General features: G+C 36.7%; 1 protein-coding gene across 1 annotated transcript in view; it reads left to right on the forward strand.

Annotated features, from left to right (window-relative positions):
* The window catches only part of CHD5 (chromodomain helicase DNA binding protein 5), a 224,360-nt gene that overhangs the window by 194,210 nt on the left and 4,935 nt on the right, over positions 1 to 25,215 (forward strand). The window contains exons 30-40 of the mRNA XM_063436199.1: positions 902 to 1,046; positions 2,044 to 2,203; positions 2,592 to 2,671; positions 4,370 to 4,502; positions 6,489 to 6,578; positions 6,993 to 7,139; positions 11,709 to 11,817; positions 16,743 to 16,875; positions 19,734 to 19,929; positions 21,094 to 21,254; positions 22,782 to 22,896. Coding sequence (XP_063292269.1) covers positions 902 to 1,046; positions 2,044 to 2,203; positions 2,592 to 2,671; positions 4,370 to 4,502; positions 6,489 to 6,578; positions 6,993 to 7,139; positions 11,709 to 11,817; positions 16,743 to 16,875; positions 19,734 to 19,929; positions 21,094 to 21,254; positions 22,782 to 22,896 — 1,469 coding nt within the window. The remainder of the gene's footprint in view (positions 1 to 901; positions 1,047 to 2,043; positions 2,204 to 2,591; positions 2,672 to 4,369; positions 4,503 to 6,488; positions 6,579 to 6,992; positions 7,140 to 11,708; positions 11,818 to 16,742; positions 16,876 to 19,733; positions 19,930 to 21,093; positions 21,255 to 22,781; positions 22,897 to 25,215) is intronic.

Raw genomic sequence — 25,215 nt, forward strand, 5'->3', positions numbered from 1 at the left:
GCTATTACTGCAAAGTCGGCCCTCAGCGAGGTTTGGAGGCTATCCAACATTCTCTGTATCGCCGATTCTGTGGCCGGTATCTCCCTGCGTGAAATAGAAGTGATGTCGCTCCGTTCTGAGCTTGAGGTCGGGGATGTAGGCCTCTTGGCGCCATCTTGCGCACGGCGTGGCGGCGAAGTCATAGCCGAGATTTGCAGTGAAGGTGCCTCTCTAGGTTTATTTTTCTTGGACATACGCTGTGCCATAGTGTCCAATGTAGATATAGAGTCGTTTGTTGTGTGTAATTTCTCTATATACGCTGGTATAATCGCTGTATTACAGGGATCTCTCACGGAGCTGATCGTTCACACGTCCATCTCCTTGAACGGTCAGGCCACGCCCCCTATATATTTATACTTTTTTTTTTAATATATGTTTTTTATTTTATAAGTTTATCCAAAAATATGAAATCATTTGAAAAGCTTATCCAAAATATTAAATTGGGATATTTGTTTCTACGCATCATCAACTCCGCAATGTTTTTCGTGGTTTTTGATCTCATGCCCAAACGCTTCTAAATTTTGGGAATATCGGTTAACTGTTAATTAATTCAACACTAACTCTGATTTGAGAAACCACAGAAAACACTTTGGCAAGTATCCAGCAACTTATTTGATGCATTGATATATTTTCATCGGGATAGCGAAATCTAAAACACGACTGTTTAACGTACAGTATGGGGCCTTTTTTCACTAAACCTGTCATAGTAAAAGTGTTGCTGCAATGTATCGTAACAGTGAGATTGTGAACGCATCAACAGCCATTAATTTGTTGATAACGAACTAACAATAGAATATATTACAAAGAGAGTAAATTATATATCTTCTTTCACTGAAAATAGCTACTTGTGGTTTTATTCCAGGGCGTATGTCTCCCTATTTATGAGGCACCTCTGTGAACCTGGGGCTGATGGCGCGGAAGCCTTTGCGGATGGGGTCCCAAGAGAAGGGCTTTCTCGGCAGCATGTTCTCACTAGAATCGGAGTCATGTCACTGGTTCGAAAGAAGGTGGGTGAGTAAAAGTTTACAATTGACATTCAAAGGTATGTTGTGTTGCATGACAGGAGCTAGATGCCAATTCAATAAATAATACTAATGTTCCTTTTCTACATTCTGTCATATTGTCCAGGATAACTATTAAAATGTCTTAGTCACTCTTTATTCTTGGCGTCAAAAAAATGCATTCTCAAAATCTTGTCTGAAGAGAGATTAAACCATAGACGTTATTTTAACATTCTGTCTTGGCTTTACATTTCTTTAAAAAAAGAAGGGCCATAAGGCAATGTCCTTACTTTAACTCAGCAATAACTTTAACACGGGTTACATTTTAATAAAATAAAATCACATGAAACAGCATTGAGATTATGATTTTGAATGTGACTTTATTATGCAAAAAAAAATGCTTTAGCAAAATAAATAGGGTACATTATATGGTATCAGAAAATAATCCTACTGATTTTAGTGGAATCGTGAGCTGGATTGATCTATAAAGAATAATTTTAATTTTGTTTACCATCTTACATGAAAGCAAATTTATATATATATTTTTTTTTTTTATTCTTAAAGTTCGATTTTTCTGCATCTGTAATTTTTGTTTGTTTTTCAGTGTTGCCTCTTTTCGGCCAACTAAATAAAGAGTTTTTTGTTTTTTTTAATAAAATGTTCTAAATGAGGTTTCAGTAAATACTACTATCTGCTTTAGTTGATGTGTTAGTTATATAAGACCATTTCTCTGTATTTAAGTTTTTCTTTTAATCAGTTACACCTTATGTAAGTGATCTTATTAATCATGGATTTTAACCTTCTACATCAATTCCCAAACAACATCTACGGTCAACCTGTTTTTATTGTAGAATCTTTAGATTTCTGCTTTTTATTCAATTGTGAAATATATAAACATTTGTTTAGTGAAAAAATTATTTTCATTAAACTTTCAATATAGTAATTTAAACTATGTCTCTTTACACACATCATGAATCTTAAAAACTGTGTTCCATTTAACAAGGTCCAGGAGTTTGAACAAGTTAATGGGAAATACAGTACCCCGGATTTGATTCCCGAGGGGGTAGAAAATAAAAAGTCATTTGACAATGTATCATCTGATCCAACTACACCTGTCCCTGCAAGTCCTGCCCCAACTCAACTCGGAGCAGCTCCTGTGACAGGTGCAGTATGTTAAACAAAAATCTTTCATTACACAGTGCGAGAAATACAGCTAATTATATCATACTTTCAAGGAAGCTCCACTCGCCAAACTGCAACAAGTTATTATATAAATATTATTATGTGTATTATATAAATGTTTATCATATAAATGTATATACATGTAAACTTGATAATTAAATGTTTAATTGAGGTTATATAGTTGAGGTTATATAGTAGAACAAAATGAAGTCACTTTTCAGAGGATCTTTGAGGAGAAGTTTAGATTGACCCTGTGGGGTTTTATCAAAGATTGCATACTAGCCCAACTGTTCCTTTGGTCTTAACATTTTCTCCAATGTCCACCTCAAGTTTACTTTGTTTTCTTCTTCATCTTATTATTATAATTAGAAAAGAGTGATACACAATTTGCTACGCCAGAGGAGAATGATATTGTAGAACAAAAGACCAAATCTGTCTTGGAGTCACAGGTGAGGTAATTTAGAGACTTGTAAAGGCCCTTAGTTTTTTAAACTTTTTCGAGGGTTGTTCTCATCTTAAAGCGGCACTGTCATGCCGAACTTACCTTTCCTCAATCTCTTCCTCTTCTCCCCCTCTCTCAGGATCTGTTCTCCGTTTATTCCTGTCTGCTATAGTTTTCTTTAAAATCATAAGAAAAGTAGGGACTCTTTGCCTTATGGAGGATTCCTCCGCTTGAACAGCTCTCACCAGCGGAGGAGCAAAGTGTGCTTCATTTCCAGCTGGTCAGAGCAATTTTCCCATGATCCTTACCTTTCCTCCCTGTTCCCACGATGCTTCCTGTCATTTTAGATGAAACTGCCGAATTGCGTTCTAACTGAATGAGAACAGTATGTTCGTTTGTTTTAGAACGCAATTCGGCACTTTGTTCGGATCGCAATTTCATTCGAATGAATGAAACTCCGATTCAATTTGTGCTGTGGCTGCATCTTGCAGCCACTTAGTAGATAACTCCCTAATTCCCACGGTATTAGGGAGCTATCTACCAAAAAGGCTGAAAGACCTAAATAGGGGCTTTTTTATTTGGGTGGGGGGGTGGGTGACATTATCATTATGGCCCCCACCCGCCGCTCAAGGGTGGGGGCCGTGGGGGGAGGACAGTAGGTCCCCATCCCCCATTGTAATTTATGGCCCCCACCCGACGCGCAGGGGTGGGGGCCGGATAGTAGGGATTTTATTTTACAGTGAGCAGCCACAGGCTGTTCACTGTTTAGTAGACATACCCCTACTCGCGGTATAGCGAGTAGGGGCATTGGGGAGATTTTATTCTCCTTTATACTAGTATGGGGGTCATATTGACCCCCATAGAGTGAGGGGGGAACCTGGGGGGCTTATGAAGTGGTGGGGAGCACTGCTCTCTGCCGCTTCTATTTTTACATATGACAAGGAGGGAGCTGCAAGCCGGTAGCTCCCTCCTTGTAATAAACTGACGAACAAACGGACACTGATACATAGTGTTAGTTTGTTCGTCTGATTTTTATATTCATTCATTCGTCTGTCTGATGAATGAATGAATAGATGAAATTCCCGTTCGCATGTCCAGGTGTTTCACTGGGCATGTGCGGGAATCTCACAGTCTATCTAGTGTGGGCAGATGACGTGTCCCACAGGGACTTCACCTACCCACACAAAGATGGCGGCGCCCTGAATATAGATCGGGGCAGAAGATAAAGAATAAAACATAGGTAATGTGGGGGGCTTAGGGGCATTTGGGGGGTGACTAAGGGGTCAATTGGATGTAGTGGAGGCGGGAGGGGGGTTAAAAAAAAAACGAGATTCGGCATGACAGTGCCGCTTTAACTCCTATTTCACACGTTACTTTCTCCAGTCTGTAATGATATGTACTCTACATTAAAGGAAAACATGTTATTTTAAAAATAATGGTTACGTTGTTTATGTATATCTAGTGCTTTGATAGCTACCATTCGGACCCCATAAGTTTGTGAATCACATTTCCCATGATGCACAGCCAAATATAAGCATCACCAAGTTAGAATTGGCTTGCTGAATACAATGTGACATGATAGTTAGGTGAAGATCTAAAATGTTTATATTTTCTAAAATAGAACTGCAGCAAGTTTAACATATTTTAAAACATAAATATCCTCAAACTAAATATATATTGCCATTAATAACTTACAATTTTACAGATTCTACCTAAGCAGGAGAAGGTAGATAGTGAAGAGAAAAATAATGAACATTTTGATAACAAGGACAAGAAAAAAAGTGACAATGCTGAAGAGGAAGATGCTGAAAAAGAACCTTCAAATCCCAACTCTAGAGGTACGCATTCCTGTTTGCACTTCTATGCACGTCTATGGCTGAAAGAGTTACAGTCCACATAATAGTATAGTCAGGTCCCCTAAAACCCTACAGTGTACCTTGGTTTAGTATTCCACATTACATTCATGGCATAGCAACGTTATGTCATCACCATAATGAGTAATAGAAGAAATATCTCCCGGCACTCAGGATGTTAAAGCTGCAGGCAGTTTTATTGAAACAGAAAGGACAGCAACGTTTTGACCTAACAAGAGGTCTTAATCAAACTTGATAAAGACCTCTTGTTAGGTCGAAACGTTGCTGTCCTTTGTTTCAATAAAACTGCCTGCGGCTTTAACATCCTGAGTGCCCGGAGATATTTCTTCTATTGCTCTGCTGTTGTGGGATTGCTGGTCCTACTCCAGAGCACCGGGTGGCTGCTCAGAGATTGAGTGCAGTTCCTGCCAACACTCCTGCAATCACCGTAATGATTTTCATGTTGGTGTTTGAAAAGTGACGCATGTATCTTTGCTCTGTGATCTCAGTGCATCAGTAATCTGCTCTATCAATGTTTTTGTATTTGGGGATACAGATGTAGTAGAGATACATGATTGCTTAAAGAATGCAATTTCTGCTCACACATTTTAAAGATATTTGTGTAAGGGACTGACACGAATACACCCTATTCCTGCAGATCAATTGCCATTTTCTTTTTTCTTTTTTATGTAGCAAAAATCTATCTAAGCTGTTTTTTTTAGCTGTTATCTGAACTTTTTGTATCTGTATCAACTAACTTGTGTTGATTGGACACTACCTCTCTGTTAATGCAACCATAGTTCCGCAGGAAAATAGAATCCTGTTCTTCACTTACTGTAATGTTCCTTCTGTTTAATAACCATGGCAGCATTAAAATCCAACTTTCTTCTAAGGGGGTTGTGGAATGTCATTGTCTGATAAGGAGTGAGCGTATATATATTTATACTAATTTCAGAGTTCTGTTTCTTGTCTGTCTCTTACTGTTAGGGAGAGGAGATACCTTTCAGTTAATGCTGCTATGGTTTCATTTGAATATCAATGCCAGTTTTTTTGTTAATGGAAATCATGATTTTGTATATATTAGAAGCACGTTATTTATTATTAAGTTTGTCAAGTTTAACATGAGTAATGCTTTCTTTTAATAGTTGGATAAAAGAAGAGGAGGTTTTGCACACACAATGGATAAATGGTAGTATAATCTGTAATATATAAAAAGTATCATAGGGCAATATGCATATAATCAAAATATAATATAATATTAACTTGTAGCACTCACAATCAAGAGAGCCATATAAGTCGACTCTCTAATGTAATGGCGTGTAGAATACTCCAGAATCGATGAAATGATAAATAAGCACAACGCGTTTCGACCACTCTCGGTCTTCCGCGGGTGTAATCTGAGGAAGACCAAGAGAGTGGTCGAAACGTGTTGTGCTTATTTATCTTTTATTTAAAATAAAGATTTTATTTATACTTTTATTTTGGTTCCTGATTTTATCCAGATGGAATTTGACTTCTGTTCCTGGGGGACCATCATAACCACAGCATCGATTCTGGAGTATTCTACACGCCATTAAAGTCGAGAGACGACTTATATGGCTCTCTAGATTGTGAGTGCTCCAAGTTACCTTTATATTATATATTGATTATATGCATTTTTCCCTATGATTGTTTTTTTTATATATTACAGATTGTACTACCATTTATCCATTGTGTGCGCAAAACCTCCTCTTCTTTTATCCAACTGTATGTATGTAAGTGTTTTTAGGGTGACTAAAACACTGGTTTGGTTTTAGACGTACTGGGATATACTTTTATATTTCTATATTTCTATATTGTTTAGCGCCACTTACCCACTTTTTGTGTTTTTTACATTTTCTTTTAATAGTACCTTTGTTTCCGGTCTGTTATGTCTTATCCAATAATAAACCACAATTTTAAAATCAACGTATTACTAATTGGCTATTGCAGGTGATCCACTTCAAGAGCAAGAAAAGCCATTAGAAACAGCGGAATCAAATGTTCCCCATAATAAACTGGATGAAAAGGACCCCAAGCCAGGTACTCACAACCTTTATAAAGGACTCCAGACTATATATTATCAAAGGAGCAGAAACAGATATAGCGGAACTCTCCCCCACCATCCCTTGTCACTTTCTAATATGTAATGTAACACAGTTTTTTTTTCTTCCCTAAGAAGGTTCGCAATTAGAAATGGCATTCACTTAGCATTACCAAGATAGTAAATAAGTTGGGCATGCTGACATAATCTTTACAAACCAGATTGTGATGGTTATATGGGTTGGAGTTAAATCAATATTGAAAAAAACATTTTTTTTATCATACAAGCCATGTTTTAACAAGATGGGGGATATTATCATCCAGATGAAAACTACTTTCTTTTGCAACTTCACCTTTGATAGAAGTTTCATTTTGTTACGAATTTTCTTAATAAAAAAACTATTTATTTTGTAGTTGAGGAGAACAAACCAGATGAGAAAGATTGCAATACCCAACAGAATGGAGAAAATGAGATAAAACAGGAAGATGAGGAAGGAAAAAAAGAAGATAAAAATGGAAAATATAAATTTATGTTTAACATTGCAGATGGAGGCTTTACAGGTAACACCTGACACATGCATGTGAAAATATTTGGTATGGATTACAAATAGTGTTCAGTTGGAGTTTACTAAGGTCGATAAATTTTAAATATCATGGACATAGAAGCAGGAGGAAAGTCACAACAATTCATCACCAGACCCAACACGCAGAACCTGGGTCACACATAGCTAAGGTAGAAACTTGAAATGGACAGAGCCGTATTGCCGGTCCCTGGAGATGGCTGGGCTTAACGTTGAGAGAAAGAACCTGTGGAGGACAGGTTAGAGAGTGGTCAATAACTAGCCACGGTCTAGGACCACAGAAGCTAACACTAGCTGTATTGCCAAATGGTAAGAGGTGTTTTCACAGGAATGACATTAGTATGCATCAGAAATGATGTGTGGTATCTTGGTGTCAAAAAATGATGCAGGCGCAGAGCAACAATTGTTCAGAAAGATGGAGGTACAGAGGCTCTGTCTTAAAATGTATGCTGGAATGATCTGGAAATTGAGACCAGTGGTGGTCCATGTCCATGTCCAAATTTACATCAGAATGATGCATTGACCTAACAGGCCGCTTAACAAGGAGTTAATGTCCATTTCATCGCCTACTTTTTAAAGGGACATCTCAATGAAGTGGTCTGGATGCATTGGTCCTTTCCTTTTAACACTGCAATGTAAAACATTGCAGTTTTTTTTTGTTTTGTTTTTTTTAGAAACGGCAGGGTTGATATTGCAGCGTTAAATCCACTTACGGCACTTCTGAGGCACTGGCCAAGTAAAACTCTGTTACATAATGCGGAAGCCCACAGGAAAGCATTAAATAACAATGCATTTCTATGGGGAAGTTTGGATGCGTGTGCGTCGCTTGCTGTGCATGCACATCAGGTCCCCAGTGCTCCTGCATGAAGACCATTGGAACATCGTGGAAGAGGCTAGGCCTGTTTAGAACTATGGACAATGGCACTGCAATGCTAGGAATACAGGTTTGTATTCCTAATGCTATAGTGCTCCTTAAAATTTCTGTATAGTATTTAATGCGTACTTACCTTTTTGGGTATTTTTTGTGGCTATAATTAATTAGATAAAACTTTTTCTATCCTACTATTTCTTGTGCCACTGAAAGTTGTAGATGTTGCTGGAGGAACTGCTGTTCCACTTGCAGAAGATCTTCTGCTTTCTTTTTTTTTTTAGTATAAATTCTTTTATTCTTATTTTTGACATAAATACAAAAACCAACAAACAGGACATGGTCTGTATTACATAATAATATAATCCGTAAAATACAAAACCATCTTTTTTCTCTGTAAACAGACACAGTACATAATACATCGTTATCTGGGGGAGGAGGAGGGCTGTCTAAGCTCAGGCCTATAACTATTCAGATAATAGCAAATCTCTGTACTCCCCTTAATTCAGCAGGTAGTTTCCAATTCATTAACCCAGCATTGCCATAGGTCAAATCTTTTTGGGGAATTCAGATATGGTATGCTTAAATCTCTTTCCATCCTCGCCTGAAGATTGATTTGAGTTTTAATAGCATCCCAAGGCAGGATTTGATTAGATCTCCAATTCCGTGCTAACACAATTTTAAATGCGATACAACAATGAATTATAAAACTCCTTACCGAATAGGACATATTCGGCCAGTGCATATGTAACAGCACTACCTCTGGTTTCGTTTCTAGTTCTATTCCAGTTATGCCTTTAATAAAGCTTATCAGTCTCACTATTGAAAACTGAATATTTGGGCAGCTCCACCAGATGTGGAGAAATGATCCAACCTCTTTATCACATCGCCAACATCTTGAGGTAACTCCTGGATATATCTGAGATAATTTACTCGGAACTAAGTACCATCTATAAATCACCTTGTAGTAGGTCTCCAATAGATTTAAACATTGGACCTGACTACGAGTATTATTTATAGCTTTACACCACTCTTGAAATTCTAGAATACAATTTAAATCTTTTTCCCATTTATTCTTCTGGGGAAAGCTCGATACTACTTTGATATTTCTAATTACCTCTATCGCTTTAGCCAATACTTTAGGTATGACCTGATTTGAGAATATTAATTTCAGCATAGTGGGCGATTTTCCACGCTTTCTACTAAGATGTTTCTGCAAAAAGTATTTAAGCCTCAAGTAGTTAAAGCTCTCTCTTTGGGGGAGGTGATATTTTTGTATAATAGAGCCAAAAGACATTACTTTGTCTGGAGATAGTATCTGTGACACTTTATTTATTCCTTGCACTCTCCAGGTCTCTAAGGACAAATCTGTCATATTGGCTTCTATAATCCTAAGGTTTGCCGATTCCATTATTGTACCCTTCAAATCTAATTTATTTTTGATTTCCTCCCATACAGGCAGCATTTGGGCCCAGATCGTATTGTTTTTAATATCAATCCCCATTTTATCTGCCCTTTTCGTGTTCCATATCAGACCCTCAGGGTTTTTTAGTCCCAGATCTTCCATTTCGATATTGTACCAGCTTTCCTCTTTGGCACCCACTAGTTGGGATCTATACATATGGGTGATCACATTTGCCCAATACATAACTCTTATATTAGGGAAATTTAGTCCCCCTTCCTCGGTTTTCAATGAGAGAATATTTCTATTAATTCTATTTTTCTTGCCTTTATTGATGAAATTTTCTAAGTTGTTTTGTAGTAACGTCAACCAGCTTTCTGGGATCTTAAGAGGAATCATTTGCAATACATAATTCCACTTAGGGATAATATAAGAATTGATAACATTAATACGGCCCCACCAGGTAATCTGCATATTTCTCCAATCTTTAAGTAATAGATTTGTACTTTTTAATAATTTTAAGAAGTTTTCTTCCATCATTCTCTCTATGTTCTTAGTAATAATTATACCTAAACAATCAAATTTCTGGGATACCCATGTGAATGCGTATTTTTTACTAATTTCTTCCCTTGATTTCTTATCTAATTCAATACCCATCACAACTGTTTTTTCATTATTTAGCTTATAATTGGCTAGCTGGCTGTACTTTCTGACTTCCTCCATCAAATAGTTTAAAGAGCTAGTTGGATCAGTAATTGATAGCAGAATATCATCCGCATACAGGCTGATTTTAAATTCTTTATCTCTTATTTTATATCCTTTTATATCTTCGTTGTTCCGAATATTCTCCGCTAAAGATTCTATTGAAAGGATATATAACAAAGGGGAAAGCGGGCAACCTTGTCTCACCCCATTACTTATATGTACCCAGTCTGAGCAGACATTTGGGCCTACTATTCTGGTTGAGGGGTTTTTATATAAAGACATAATGCCTCTTAACATCCAGCCTTCTATTCCATATGCTTCTAGCGATGCTTCTAAAAACTTCCAATTCAGCCTATCAAAAGCTTTTTCTGCATCAACTGCTAAAGTCATAAGGGGGATGTGTTTCTTATTGGCGTTATCTATGATATCTATAATTCTCCTTGAATTAGAGCCCACCCATCTCTCTGGTATAAAACCAATCTGATCGTTATGGATTAGAGTTCTAATAATACTCTTGAGACGCTCTGCTAGAATGGATGAGAATATTTTTACATCCGAATTAATTAAGGATATGGGACGGTAGCTGGCCATGACAGTTGGATCTTTTCCCTGTTTCAAGATGGGGAGCATATTCGCTCTGGTCATCTCTTCAGGGAAACGTCCCTCTTGCACCGCATTGTTAAATGCTAATGCTAATTGTTTACTTAGGATAGATTTGAATGTGTGAAAGAACAGATTAGAGAATCCATCTGGGCCGGGAGTTTTCTGTTTCTTAGTTTTCATTATTGCCCGATTTACCTCCTCCTCTGTAATCTGTTTATTTAAACTCTCTGTCTTAGTCTGGTTTCTTCTGCTTTCTGCTTTCAATGGCAGGAAGAGGCAATACAGAAAGAATTTAATTTGCTAAACTATATCCAAAAAGGATTAACACACACCTACCATAAATGTCCTTTGAAGGACATATTCTGGCAGTACTCAACCACAGCAAATTATATTCTATCTTCTGTAACACAATCCTTTTTTTAGGAGTTCAGATTAATACTTATTGTCCTTCTATTGCAGTTTATATTCAATAACATGTCTTTCATCTCTGATTGTGTGAACTACTTCAACACCGAGCACTGCCCAAAACAGATGTAATTGAAAATATGGGTAGAAAACCAACTACCCAAAACCAGAAAGTACAAAAATAAAAAATAAATAAAATATATTTTATTAAAAAAACAAAAACAAGTAATCATATGGAAGACTAAAGATGCATACATACATATGCATACAAAAATAAAAACACATTATTTGGATTGTACATTTATATTTTGTGATTTTCATGTACTTTTTAAATTCTTTTTTGTATATATTTTATTTCCCTCCCTGTAACTTTGAAACATAATGGGTTTGAAAGAGATAGCACACTGATCTGAAGCTGTCACAGATTAAGATGAGTCAAGGATCTCATCATTCTATGTAATTTGCCAGCCAATAGTTGATATATAATGTAAGACAATGATTGATCAGTCTTTTCTCATATTTTTTTTTTTCTTATGTTGATCTTCTACTTTTTTTTTTTTTTTCAGAGCTTCATACATTGTGGCAAAATGAAGAGAGAGCTGCCACATCTTCTGGAAAAATCTATGACATCTGGCACAGAAGGCATGATTACTGGTTACTTGCAGGGATAGTCACGTATCCTTTAAAATACATTTGCGAGTCAGATTATGTCCTCAATTTTTATATTTTTGGATAAGCTTTTCAAATGATATATTTTAACATTATTATTTAAAAAAAATAAGTTAATATTTTGATACATTGATATTTTTATATATGATATATTTTTTTGTATTTTAATATTTTGAAAATAATCTTTTTATATCATTAAAAAAAAAAAAAAAAAACCTATCCATAAATATTAAATTAGGAGGGCAATGCCAATGCCCAATTGAGAAAGCTGCATATTGCCGGCTCATACTACAAGTGGCAAATTTGAGCTTCCCACTCACTCATCCATCCTGTTTGCAGCAATATCGGTGAGGCTTCAGATGGGAAAAAATAAATATCGTGCAAATCCCAGCTCGGCCAAATACTCAAGTAAGGCAAACATTAAAGCCCTGTTACAGGACTTCAGACGCTACGATAATATATAGCGGTGGTAAAGGAGGAGGTATCCAGTCTAACCAGCTGCATTTTGTGGCTGTGAAGGAAGATGCTCCAGTCCCAAACTGCCCTGCCTAGACAGTGAAGAAAATAACCTCTTTCGTGCCAATAAGGTCTATGTCTAGACCTATACTGGACCTTTCCCAGCTTTTCAATTTTGAATTTTCTGTGTCTATACTTGTTGATTTTTATTTTGCTGTTGGCTTCCTAAGATGTTAAAGTCTGTTTAAAAAAAAAAAGCCTGTTTTATAGTGTGATTCCCCGTTATAGCCACTATACTTGCCTTTTCGAATTTGAATACAATTTGTTTTCCCCCCGCTTACGCAGACTGTACCCTCCATTTACATTCAGTGTTTTTTATGAGATTTAGCTTAGTTGTGGAGGCATCTGATATGTTACAAATGATCACAATCTGTTAGAAAACATTTCAAATGATTTATTTACAGATGTCATCATTAGAATCTGTTAGACACGTCTCTACAAATTTTTGTAGATAGATCATTTGCAAAGTTTTTGTAATAGATTGTGATCATTTGAAAAGAATGCCCAAAATAATTAAATTGAGACCATAATGGTAAACACAAGAATAACAAGGCAAAAGATTATCTGAGGAAAGGTTGGTTGCAAACCTGAGGACGACCTGTCAATGCACTTCACTTATATTTCTATTAGTTATATTTGTGTTTGACATTACATGGGTTTACATTGTCTTTTAGTAAGTTTAAAAACAAAACATATATATTTGCCAAATTTTATTAATTAATTTCATATGGCAGTTTACTTGGTGTATTTTGGAACGCACTTTAGTTTTGCACTCTGTGTTTTAGCACTTGGTGTGATTTGACGTGCCATAGTATCTAGTCTAGTATCTAGTTTATCAGTCAAACAGAGAAATCTAGGGAGAGCAAAAAAGAAATATCTCCTATCTCAAGCTAGTTTTTGCTCATCTTGTGACTTTACAAAGAGAACCTATTCCATTTGCATATCAGACTGATCCCACCCAAAATGGCGGAACAGATCCAAAATGCAGGCCAGCTCTCTCTGCATGAGAGATACAGCAACCCCAGATGGTCGTTTCAACTTTGTTAGGCATTGACAGTGAGGTAGAGCTGATTCCCCCCTAGGCACTGTGAGCAAGGTGTCCACATCTGGATCACCCTTTAAACTTAGGGAGAGCAAAGAAACAAGGTGCAAGTGAATACTGAGAACAGACAAAGGAACACTCCAAGCACCGTAACCACTGTAGCAAGCTGTAGTGGTTATGGTGCTAGAAGTGCCCATTTTCGGATTGTGTGACACGCGTGCCACATTCTGGTCTTCTCCTGCAGGAGAAGTTAGCTGTCTTCACTAAGCTAAGCTTGGCCAGCGCAGGTCCACACTCACTTGTTGAGAGCACTTGGCCCTGCACAGCTCTGATTAGTAGGCTGACCAGATTTACCTGGAACGATAGTCTGGAAGCAGACATGGCCACTTGCACCAGGTATGATCAGTTAAATAATTTTAGAGAGGGCACTCCTGATACCATAACAACTACATCAGGCTTTAGTGGTTATTGTACTTGGAGTGTTCTATTACGTCTTCAGATGGGTGGAAAATATCAGGAGATGACCATACACATTATAATACGTAACCTGTACCATTAGACTTAATTAAGCATTGGGTAAAAATCATAACATTAGGTGAAAACCCATCAACATAAGGTGAAATTACAAAACAGCAGTCTGTTCTTAAAAAAACAAAAAAACTTTTTTGACCTTCTTAAAACCCAAACTGAAATAGAAAATGGTACAAGTAGGTCTACAATAGTCTCACAACAATCTGGGCACTAAATTACAGGGTTAAATGTGTTTCGTACTTTTATGTATTTTCGAGAACCTATGAGCATATTTGTTGTTCTATTACAGGAGTGACCAAAAGGAAGATACCCAGATGTTGTAGAAGTAAAACTCCCATGATGCTTTGCATGCTTTTAGAATGTCTTTAGAATGACAAAGCATAATGGGAGTTGTACTTCTACAAAACCAACTTCTACTTTTTGGGCACTCCTGTTCTACTATCTTACAAACAGGGATGAGTGAACACAGAGAGGTGAGCGTGTGTCACTGTGTATTGTAGCAAATTTGTGGAGAGCAACTTATCAAATGTATGTGTGTGCCACATGATTTTTTTTGCCAAAGAATGATGGGTGGATGTTGTGTTCAATTTCTCAACACAGTGGACCAGAAAAAAACAAAAAAACATATAGTGACCGTACAAACAACCTCCCACAAAAAAAATCTTTATTTCATTATAGTCTGCGTTAATTTTATTGTTCTTTGGAAAATCGTGTTGAAGCTTTTTTTTGTTTAATAAATTTATAAAGTTTTTTATATTTTTTTATTCAGATAGGTATTTATTATTCATTGTGTCCTCTATATGATTGCCACTTATTGTATTTGTTTAGAACTACTTGAAGAAATAGCAACTATAACCTTAGTAGCGAAGGTGACCTTTTCACTTTGTCAGTGTGAGACGTATCTAAGCATTACTAATTTTTGCGTTCTTTGTGCTTAGCCTGGTATGTGCGCACAGGGTGCTCCTTATTAACTGCTATTTAAAGGTTAACCCTCAGCAAGAGGTGAGTCATTGTATTAATTAACTACATGTTCTCATAATTATAAATAAATAAAAAATATTTATAACAGCTTAGTAGAAATTTTGCAATACATACAATATAACATGTGTATGCATAGATCGTTTATGTGATCTGCATATACTACACCATCTTCTATCCTAGTAATGTTTCCAAAGAAGTATAACATTTATACATTTCTTACTCCGTCTAATTTTGTTTACCAGGGGTGTAACAAAACAGGGGTTTCATGTTCAATTTTTGACAAGAGGGGAAGCTGCCTTGTGCCTTTAATGTCCTGCTTCCCCTTGAGTTCTCTTGCATTTTTTTTAAATTATAGTATTACCACTGCCCTTTGAGTTTGGTCCAGAGTCCTAACACCCCCTGTGGTTGAGCCACTACCTCCAATGCTTGAACCGTGCGCCCACTTATATAATTTAATTGAGCAACTTTTAACTATGACATGGTGGAAAAAAATCCAGATACAGAGGTTTGTTGAGGACTTCATTAGTATAAAGGTGACCCTGCAATTTGACTTCATGGCAGGGGAAATAAAGGAAAGGAATCCATCGACCCTCCTGTACAGCACGCTTACAGTAGAGCATGGTTTCGTCCCATAGCTCCTTCCAGTATGTAACCACACTCTCAATTATTTTGTTTTTGGTTTGCTGTTGGTGTATTTTTTTTTTTTTTGCTTCCAAAACTTAAAAAAAATAAAAATACATTTCTATTTTGTTGTTAAAGTGAACCTGTAATCACATTTTTAGCTTGCCTTAAATTGACTCCAAAAACATTGAATACATCATGTATCACAGAGATAGTTGATGTGTTCAGTTTAAAATATTTATATATTCCAGTGTCACCATGTTCTGCGATCATGAGTGTTGCTCTTTCTATAACACCCACCTCAGGACCCTTCCCTAAGCAGGGCATAAATCTCAGGAGATGCCAACTTTGATGCCACCATAAAGGTGTCTGAACGTTACTAATTCTGTTCCTATGTTCCCTAGCAAGTACTAGCAGCATCAGCTTAAGGGTTTCCATGTGCACTGAGGTTGCTATGTGTAGAAAGCACACAGCCTTCGTAGGTCTTTTCTGCTCACCCTTGTCAGTCAGTTCTTCAGCTTAGAGTCTATGCTGAAGAATTCGCTGACTGGTGGAAGAAAAAAAAAATTCTCGCAGTCTATACATCTGCTAGATGAAATTTGATTCACTTTCAAAGGTGTATAGGTTGGTGTTATCAAGAAAACATGTATCCTTCACTGAGACTGCATTTATATTCTTCCATGTTCTTTTGATAATGCCCCTCCAGTTCTCGTCACCATTGCCACGTATAGTATTTAAAACTATTCTGGCACCATAGACAAACTGTGACTTTACACTCTCCATCTTTGCATATCTTCCTTCTGAATATTTTTCCACCTCTGCAGCATATAGTACATGCAATATATAGCTTAAAAACATACAATAATGATTTTTGTGAAATAATACAGAGATTGCCATATTCTGATAAACTATTGAACCCCCATTATTGATCCTATTCAACTGGACAGAAGCCCCATCTCTGATCAATGAATTGTGAATAGAACAGAATGTAGTGGTGAGGATTTAATAGTCAAATACCAAAATATGAGCAGCTAAATACAGCCTTATACTTATTAAGCATACCTAGAAAGGTGACATTTAACCGCTCTTAGCTCAATGCAGATATTTCATCCCTCTACCATTCTTGCAATATATGTGAAGCAGAAAGTATATTCATAGAAGAGAACCTTCATCATACTGAATCTAAATGTAGCATACCTTGCATTATTTTTTATGTTTCCCCTTAATACCATAACAACAGACATGGATATGCTCGTTGGCAAGATATTCAAAATGACTCTAGATATTTAATCTTGAATGAACCTTTTAAATCTGAGATCCACAAGGGAAACTATCTGGAAATGAAAAACAAGTTTCTTGCACGGAGATTTAAGGTATTTGTTATTGGGTGTTTTTTTTGTTTTTTTATATATTATTTTTTTTTATTGTATTTTTTTTGTGTGAGTGTCAATACCAAACCAATTGGAAAGACAATATATATATATATCTATATATTTACATTTTTCCTTTATGCCCGTCTTGATTTTTAAGAGAACGTTATGCAATCAAATAATATTACAAATACATTTTTTTTTTATTATAATTTTTTTGCATTATCATCTACATATTTTCTTTGCAAGTAAATGTGTATTACATGTGTTCGTTCAGTGCCTCAGTATGTGTTGCATTATAATTTTTGAACATTACACTATGTAGCGGTGTTGAAAAAGCAATATAGTCACTGACTTTAAACAGATTTCTGTTTTTTTTTCTACATTTAAGTTCTGCCTGCCCACTGAAAATACGTGATGTTTATAGAAATGTTTTTAAAGAACTGTATTTTCTCTGATGATCACACAAATAAAGCATTTAACATTATCTGTAACTTGTGCACATTTTTTTTTTTTATGTGATTCTCTATTTTCTTTTAAATTTATGTTATTGAGCAAATTATATCACAATCTAGTTTAGTCGAGATGAACCAGGGGCACACCATGCAAAATGAGCAGGAGAAATCGAAAAAAATATATATTCCTCCTCTTTTGTGCAGATCATATATGGACAGTGAGCTAAGATGGAGGGTATCGTTTGCAAGATAATAAGGTGTAGATTTCTACATTTAAAGGGTTATTCACTGAAGTGAGAATTCAAGTGAATTAAAAGTGATTTTCAAATTTAAGGTAAAAAAAAAAAAAATTAAAAAGGCAAAATTAAATTCTCTAAGCCTGCTAGACTTCCAGTTTGGTTACTCTGGCCTTAACCCCTTAAGGACCAAACTTCTGGAATAAAAGGGAATCATGACATGTCACACATGTCATGTGGCCTTAAAGGGTTAAAGGAAAACTCCAGTGCCAGGAAAACAATCCGTTTTCCTGGCACTGGAGGTTCCCTCTCCCATCCACCCCACAATCCCCAGTTGCTGAAGAGGTGAAAACCCCTTCAGTCACTTACCTGAGGCAGCGACGATGTCCCTCGTCGCTATCTCCTCCACCGCGCCGCTCCTCCTACTGACTCCGTCGGCCGGTGGGCGAGACTGATCCCGCCCATCGGCCGAGGAGACCTAATGCGCATGCGCGTTAGCGCTCCCCATAGGAAAGCATTGAAAATGATTTTCAATGCTTTCCTATGAGGAAATGAGCGACGCTGGAGGTCCTCACACAGCGTGAGGACGTCCAGCGACGCTCTTGCACAGATAATCTGTGTTATGAGTCAGGAAGTGACCTCTAGTGGCTGTCTAGTAGGCAGCCACTAGAGGTGGAGTTAACCCTGCAAGGTAATTATTGCAGTTTATAAAAAAACCTGCAATAATTACATTTGCAGGGTTAAGAGTAGTGAGAGTTGGCACCCAGACCACTCCAATGGGCAGAAGTGGTCTGGGTGCCTGGAGTGTCCCTTTAAATGTGAAATTCTCTTTGAATCCTTACTTTAGTAAATAAAGCTGATAGTTTTATTTCCCACACCTCACAAATAATTATTTGTTCAATATAGGGGAAAGTAAACATATTCTTAAAAATCCTGGTAGTTCAGTAGTAACTGTTCCTTTTTAAGATACCCTAAAGCTGTAATGCTTCTGTGTTTTGCATTATAAAAATGTTTATCAAATCTGCTATGTGTTTTATTTTTTCAAAATGTTTCACTTTTTAAAATGTTTGTTTATATGTGCGTATGTCACGTATCCTTCGTATCCTTGTGGCAAAAACGGAGATAATTACCTTGTGAAGATCGAGGGGAGTGCCGCTCGGCGGTCTTCTGCCATGATTCCTGGCTTGTGCAGCATGTCGGTGCACGCCGGCTGCTGCGGACCCACGCAATTATATAGCCCCATGTCCGTCCACGGTAAAGACGACGTTGACGTGCGCACACGCACGTATTGGGTACAGCTAGGTACAGCCAATCGGATCTGCAAGAGGGTTATTTAAACTCACTTATTCATTAGCTCATTGCCCTGTCGTGGTTTCCCTTAGATGGTTATCCGAGAGTGTGTTCCTGATCGTGGTTTTCTGTTTTTTTGACTTTGGCTTCGTTTTGACTTCCCTGATTTCCGGGTACCCTTGATTTTTGGCTTTTCCTTACCGCTGTGTCTCGTTCTGTGTCCTTGACCTCTGCTAGTTTTCTGACTATTCTCGGGTACGTTAAGTCCGGCCAGTCTAAGCACCGATCAATATAATCCTGACAGTATACTGTTCAAAATCATACGGACTTTCTTCCATAAGATCAAAGAAACATTTGCCTGTCTTCCATATTGTACTACTAAACTGTAATTTTTTCATTTATAATCCACTACAATAGTTTGCATCTATTATGCCGATTTTCTATTATTTTTTATTATAAACTACCAGTATATTCTAAAGCACTGTATAGTGATATTCAAATAATTGTAATAAAAATGTTTTGCCTAACTGGAACAAAAGATGGCAAGGGCCCTTCTCAGATTTAAAACTTGGTGAAACAGCAGGAAGGAAGCGCCTCTAGTGGCTGTCTGGTACACAGTCACTAGAGGCAGTCTTAACCCTGCAATGAAAACATTGCAGTTCCTCTAAAACTGCAATGTTCACAGCTGCAGAGCTAAAGGGAACAGGGACAGTGCACCCAGACCACTTCAATGACTCTGCTCATATTGTCTCTTTAAGCACTGCAGAAAGATTTGCTTAAATAAAAAAAAACTAAAGAAAAACTACTGTTAAATATAAAAAATTGTATTCTAAAATCAGAAAAATGACAGATTCACTTTAATAAAGTTCTATTTTTTCAGCTGCTGGAACAGGCTCTTGTTATCGAAGAACAGCTCCGAAGGGCAGCATATCTTAACATGACACAAGACCCAAACCATCCAGCCATGGCTCTCAATGCTCGACTGGCAGAAGTGGAGTGCCTTGCAGAGAGCCACCAGCATCTCTCCAAAGAGTCTCTCGCAGGGAACAAGCCTGCTAATGCAGTTCTACATAAAGGTTTGCGACAGCTGCTCAGACTAACTCACCATTGAAAGGGCTTGCAAGTTATGCTAGAAGATGCTTAAGCTTCAAAAATCACACATTTTAATCATAAGGCTTTGATTTGACAGATCAAACATTAAACCTTTAAAAAAAGATTTTATTAGAAATATTGCCATTAGTGTTAAGTTGATTTATAGGTTTATGTGCAAGAAATGGTGTACAACACGAAGTGAATTTAAACCAAAAACAACAGCAAAACAAAACGACTGTGTATTTCCAAATTACAATACATAAATCGGCATCGACTGCTGAAGAGGACAGATTTTTAGCGTGCTGCTATTATTTGATTGATTTATTGATTTTGGTACCATAGTGTATGCTGTACAAGATCCATCATGGAATGTATTACTTATCGTTTAAGGTTTTGTAGAGTTCTGGGGTGGTTCACTTGCATTCAGGTGAGGCAGACTATAATAAACATACTGTGTATATTTAACTGGATCTGAAAGTTATCCTTTAGAGCCCCATTATTTTGAATTATCTTACTCCCATGCTACCATGCATGCAACAATGGTATGACAGACAAAAATTTCCCCTCAGTATAGGCTTATTCAATGAGTCTCTGCATCAGAGGAAGCACAGCAGCATAAAGACAAGCTCCACTGGTTGTGATTCGCATATTCTTCATGAAAAAAAGTTTTCATTTTTACAACACACTGTGTTCGCTTTAGAAGTTTTTATCTCCTGCACTATTGATTGTTGCATGTTCTAGTGGTATATTAACAGAGCAGGAGTTTAAACAGTCTAAATTAAATACACTGTACATTGCAATAAGGTAAGCTGAACAAATTTAGACTCTTTTTCAGGAAGTATGTAGGGTGGCTGTCTGAATCACAGCCAGGAGAGGTGTGGCTATTGCTTAATAAAATTTTAAAAAGTGATTTAACTTCTAAGTGTCAGAGAATTGCACAGGGGCATGATCTATACACCAAAAACACTTAATTAAGTAAAAGGTTTTTTTTTTTTGTGCTTAGTGTCCTTTTCAAGATAACCATGATTCCAATGCATTAATGTTCTGTTTAATTACTCATGGAAAAATAATTTCTAACAAATGTTCTCCTTTATAATGTCAGTCTATACATGTGAATGTTTCTAAAAATATATATTGTGATCTTGCAGTCCTAAACCAGTTAGAAGAATTGTTGAGTGACATGAAAGCGGATGTGACACGGTTACCCTCCATGCTCTCCCGGATACCCCCGGTTGCTGCCCGTCTTCAGATGTCAGAGCGCAGTATCCTTAGCAGACTGACCAACAGAGGGGGAGATTCAGCAGTACAGGTCAGAAATATTCATTCCATATTGTTACTATTGTGTGAATAGTAATAGAAAATGTAAATTGATAAATTGGTTAATATTACTCCCGCCAGATTTGTGAAAGTTTCTTTTGTATTCTTATTATTGGTTTCCATCATTAGTATTTATCTACCTATTATTGAGTTTCATTAGCTGCCAGTATCAATCCATTTAGCAGTTCTGCATTCTACAATAAATACATGGATGGAAGGTTTAGAATCAACAAGTTGCAAAATGTGTAATTATGATACCACACTCACTAAGGACCGAATGCAAACCAGATTAGCAAAATTTTATTACAATGCCTACATTTCAACACATTTTGCAATTCTCATGTTTACTAATTGCAAATCCAGTTGAAATTTGATTATTTTTTTTTTATCTTTATCAAATATGCATATTTTATTCTGTATCATTCAGTGTCTGCTTTAAAATCAGTGATTCCACTGCAATTAGACAGCCTGTAACCCATTCTACATTCTAAATAATTCAAAGGCTGTATTGGAAAATGAGGACATTGGTAAATCCTGAGAACAATGTGCAGATTTTTCAAGGAGAATTTCCATGGATAGCCTGAAGTATTTTTTCTAATCTGAACCAGGGATTTTGGGTTACTTGGGAGCACTTGTGAACATTAATAAACTAACCTTCATATTGACTTCTGTTGGGAATTGACAAAACACTGACATGTTGTAATTAGAAAAAAATATGCAGCATTTGTATTGGAAATTACACAAAGCAGTATAAAACGGTCTTTCCCTTTAACTCTACCGAGTCTCAAGTGCAGTAAGGTACTACAAACGTAAGCTTATAGGATGACCTGGGTTAGAGTAACGTCAAATTCTGTTGATAACCAAGGACAACCTATGGATTTTAACCAAGAATAATTGCTTGCATATGTACATTCAGCAGCATGTGTTTATGTAGCTCGGTTATCTTAATTAGAACATTGTGCAAAATTAATGAAAGATCAGAAAGACAGCAGTTTCATCGATCATTGGTTATACACAAGTGTTTAAGTCTCAGGATAGAACACCGTACCGTGTGTATTTTTAATTCTTGAATTAGACTTCCTCTAGATACACTAACCCCAAATGGAAAAATATGCAATGCATTAGTTAAAGGAACAGAATACTTGAATAAATTAATCAAAGAAAGGAGAATGGTTTCAAAAGTGTGCTGGTGCTACAACAGGTATTTATGGAGCAGAAGGAATAAGTCCAAACATTTCTGATAGAAGTCCTTCCTCAATGTGATAGTATTATATACCAAATTATTATTTCATCTCCCCTACAATAATATAATGTTGACGTTACTAATAGTGCTCTTTTGATCTTCTTGGTAGGATAGACTTACACAACTCTGTACAATCTTACTGTCTCTGTACCCACTGTTCTCAATGTACCCAAGTTCCAATCCCCAGCTAAGTCAATAAGATCGTAATTTAGTTTCACTTATCAGTTTAGGTTGCTATATCTTTAAAAAACTGTAATATTAAATTTTCAACTTTAGGGAACATTCGGCTCCTCACAGATGTACAACAACAACTTTGGCCCAAATTTCCGTGGCCCTGGCCCAGGAAATATCGTCAACTACAGTCAGATGCCTCTGGGACCCTACGTGGCCGGTAGGTTCTTTTTCTTGCTGGCATCAGATCAATTTGTAAGAAATATAGGTGGTAATGTTTTCAAGTAGACTGCTAGTGAACTCAGAGGACACTAGGCAAGCAAGATGTTTTCTCTCTTACCAATAGATTTTTAGCCGTTTCCAAGATATTCCCTTGCGACAGTCTCCATTTCGAAAAGGAGGTAAGCGAACGTGTGCCTCTGTGATCCACGCCATTCCTTTCATCTTTTAATGGTGGTGCATTAACTTGGAATTCTCACGGCGTATCCATTGTAATTTACAACGCCGAAAAAGAAAAAAACAAAACAAATGATCGTTCATCTTGTTTGCCTGCTTAACCTTTTGAGTGACAGAGGGGTTGGACACAATAATTCATCCCCTTGGCAGTCAGTGGGTTAATAATGTAGTTGCCGCTGATGAGGTAGCAGGTCAGCTTTGCTGCATGTTGTTGTGTCACATGGTAATTAGTATGTTTGTATTCGTAAACTTTGACATCAACATTAATAACCCTTTCAGTGCTGGGGGGAGATGTCATGTATAACATTGAAAGGGTTAAAAGTATATTCTCGTTACTGGAATGTGGGGGGATTGCAACCAAAGCTGCAATCTCCACGGCCCTAATTTCTCTGATTTTGGGCAGTTACCTTACTTGCCATATTAAATGTCGTCCTTTAAATTTTCCATGAAATGAAAGTTACCCAGATTTGGCATGAGTGTATAGGCCATCATCTTTAATGTGCATATCTGATATATTTTGTTCTTAAATGTAAATCGGACAAAGGATATTCACTCCAGTAAGAGAAATGTACCGTGTTAATTCACAGATTTCATGATATTGGCCATTTTTATAGAAAATACTAAACTTGTGCACAAATCACACCTGTCACACGTGTCACCTGTCACGAAGGAACACAATTCCTGTTAATCTATGCCCGAACGAATTGATTGTCATTGAACTCCCAGACATATTGATTTGACCGGGTGTAGATGGACAATAATTTAATTCATTTGATGCTGGTGAAAAGGATTTGTGCACAAGTCTATAAAACACTACGATCATTGTGCAGTTCTTATTAGAAACTATTATTTCAGTTCATTATTCATCGCATCTCAGTGGGTTAATCTTCGGCGTCAGTAGCCAAAGATTTCTTCCCACTGGAGGATATTCTGTTGCGCACATTGGGCAGTTTTCTGGAACACTTTTTTTTTTATTCACAAATGGAGAGCCATATGGCTGATCATAGGCAGCTGCTTACTCAGCCTTTTGGGAAACTGACCCTGCAAAGCCCCTTACATGTGAGAGAGAGAGAGATTATATTTTGTTTGTATAACATATTAATCTAGGGAAAAAAAACTTGTAGCTAATGTGGCTTTAGTCTAATCTAGCTTGCTAAATTAATTTAATTTACTGAAAGAAGTGTATTATTATACATTATAAACAGGACCAAAACTTTTCCTTATTTGCTCAATCTACCTCAATGAATTTCCAATCTTCAGAAGTGTTGCTTCAATCGGTCTTCAAAGGCTGCATATTCTGTTGTTCAAGTTACTCCCCTGCAAACTTTAGATTGATCTGAAGGAATACATTATTCCATATTTTTAGATCTAATAATCTATCCTTTAAATGGGAAAGTACACTAAAATATGCAATTAAAATCTCTTGAAATTCCTGATTTTAGATTTGAGTGCTTCACATTGTTCATAAGACAATTCTTACCTTGAGGATTGCAAATCTTTCTCTGCTAGATCCAATCCATGGAAAGCAAGGTGGTCACACTCCTCTGATTAATCTATATTGTCTCATTTTGTCTTTTTACATTCTGGGACATGATATGAAACATTTTTAACTCAACCCTTCTTACCAAATTCTCATGTGAGTATCCTTCCCTTGGTAAATTTAACTCCTTAGTCTAAAGAGGTCTGCCTATAGATGCATTAGGGTAAATGTTTTCAAATTAAATTTAAAAAAAATATATATAGTTTTCACTTGTTTCAGCAAACCGGAAAATGTAGACTATGTGACAGTCAATATTAACCAACCATCATAAATTATTCAGGCTGACTCGTACTGTAACAATATAGAAAAACATGTTTAAGTGCGCTGGGGATAGCTGAAATATTGAATAATTAATCAAGTCCTGTTACTGTCGGGGTAAGTCGGAGATAATGATGTATCCGCATTTATTTAATAGGACTTGATGTAAAATGTACAGTTATCAGCATTCTTGTCATTATGGCAAGTCTTTCCACACACTTAATTGTGTATTACCATAGCAAAATGATAAAATATTGATCGTACGTTCGAAAGATAAGAGAGGCT

This window comes from Pelobates fuscus, chromosome 11 (assembly GCF_036172605.1).
Source record: "Pelobates fuscus isolate aPelFus1 chromosome 11, aPelFus1.pri, whole genome shotgun sequence".
NCBI lineage: Eukaryota > Metazoa > Chordata > Amphibia > Anura > Pelobatidae > Pelobates > Pelobates fuscus.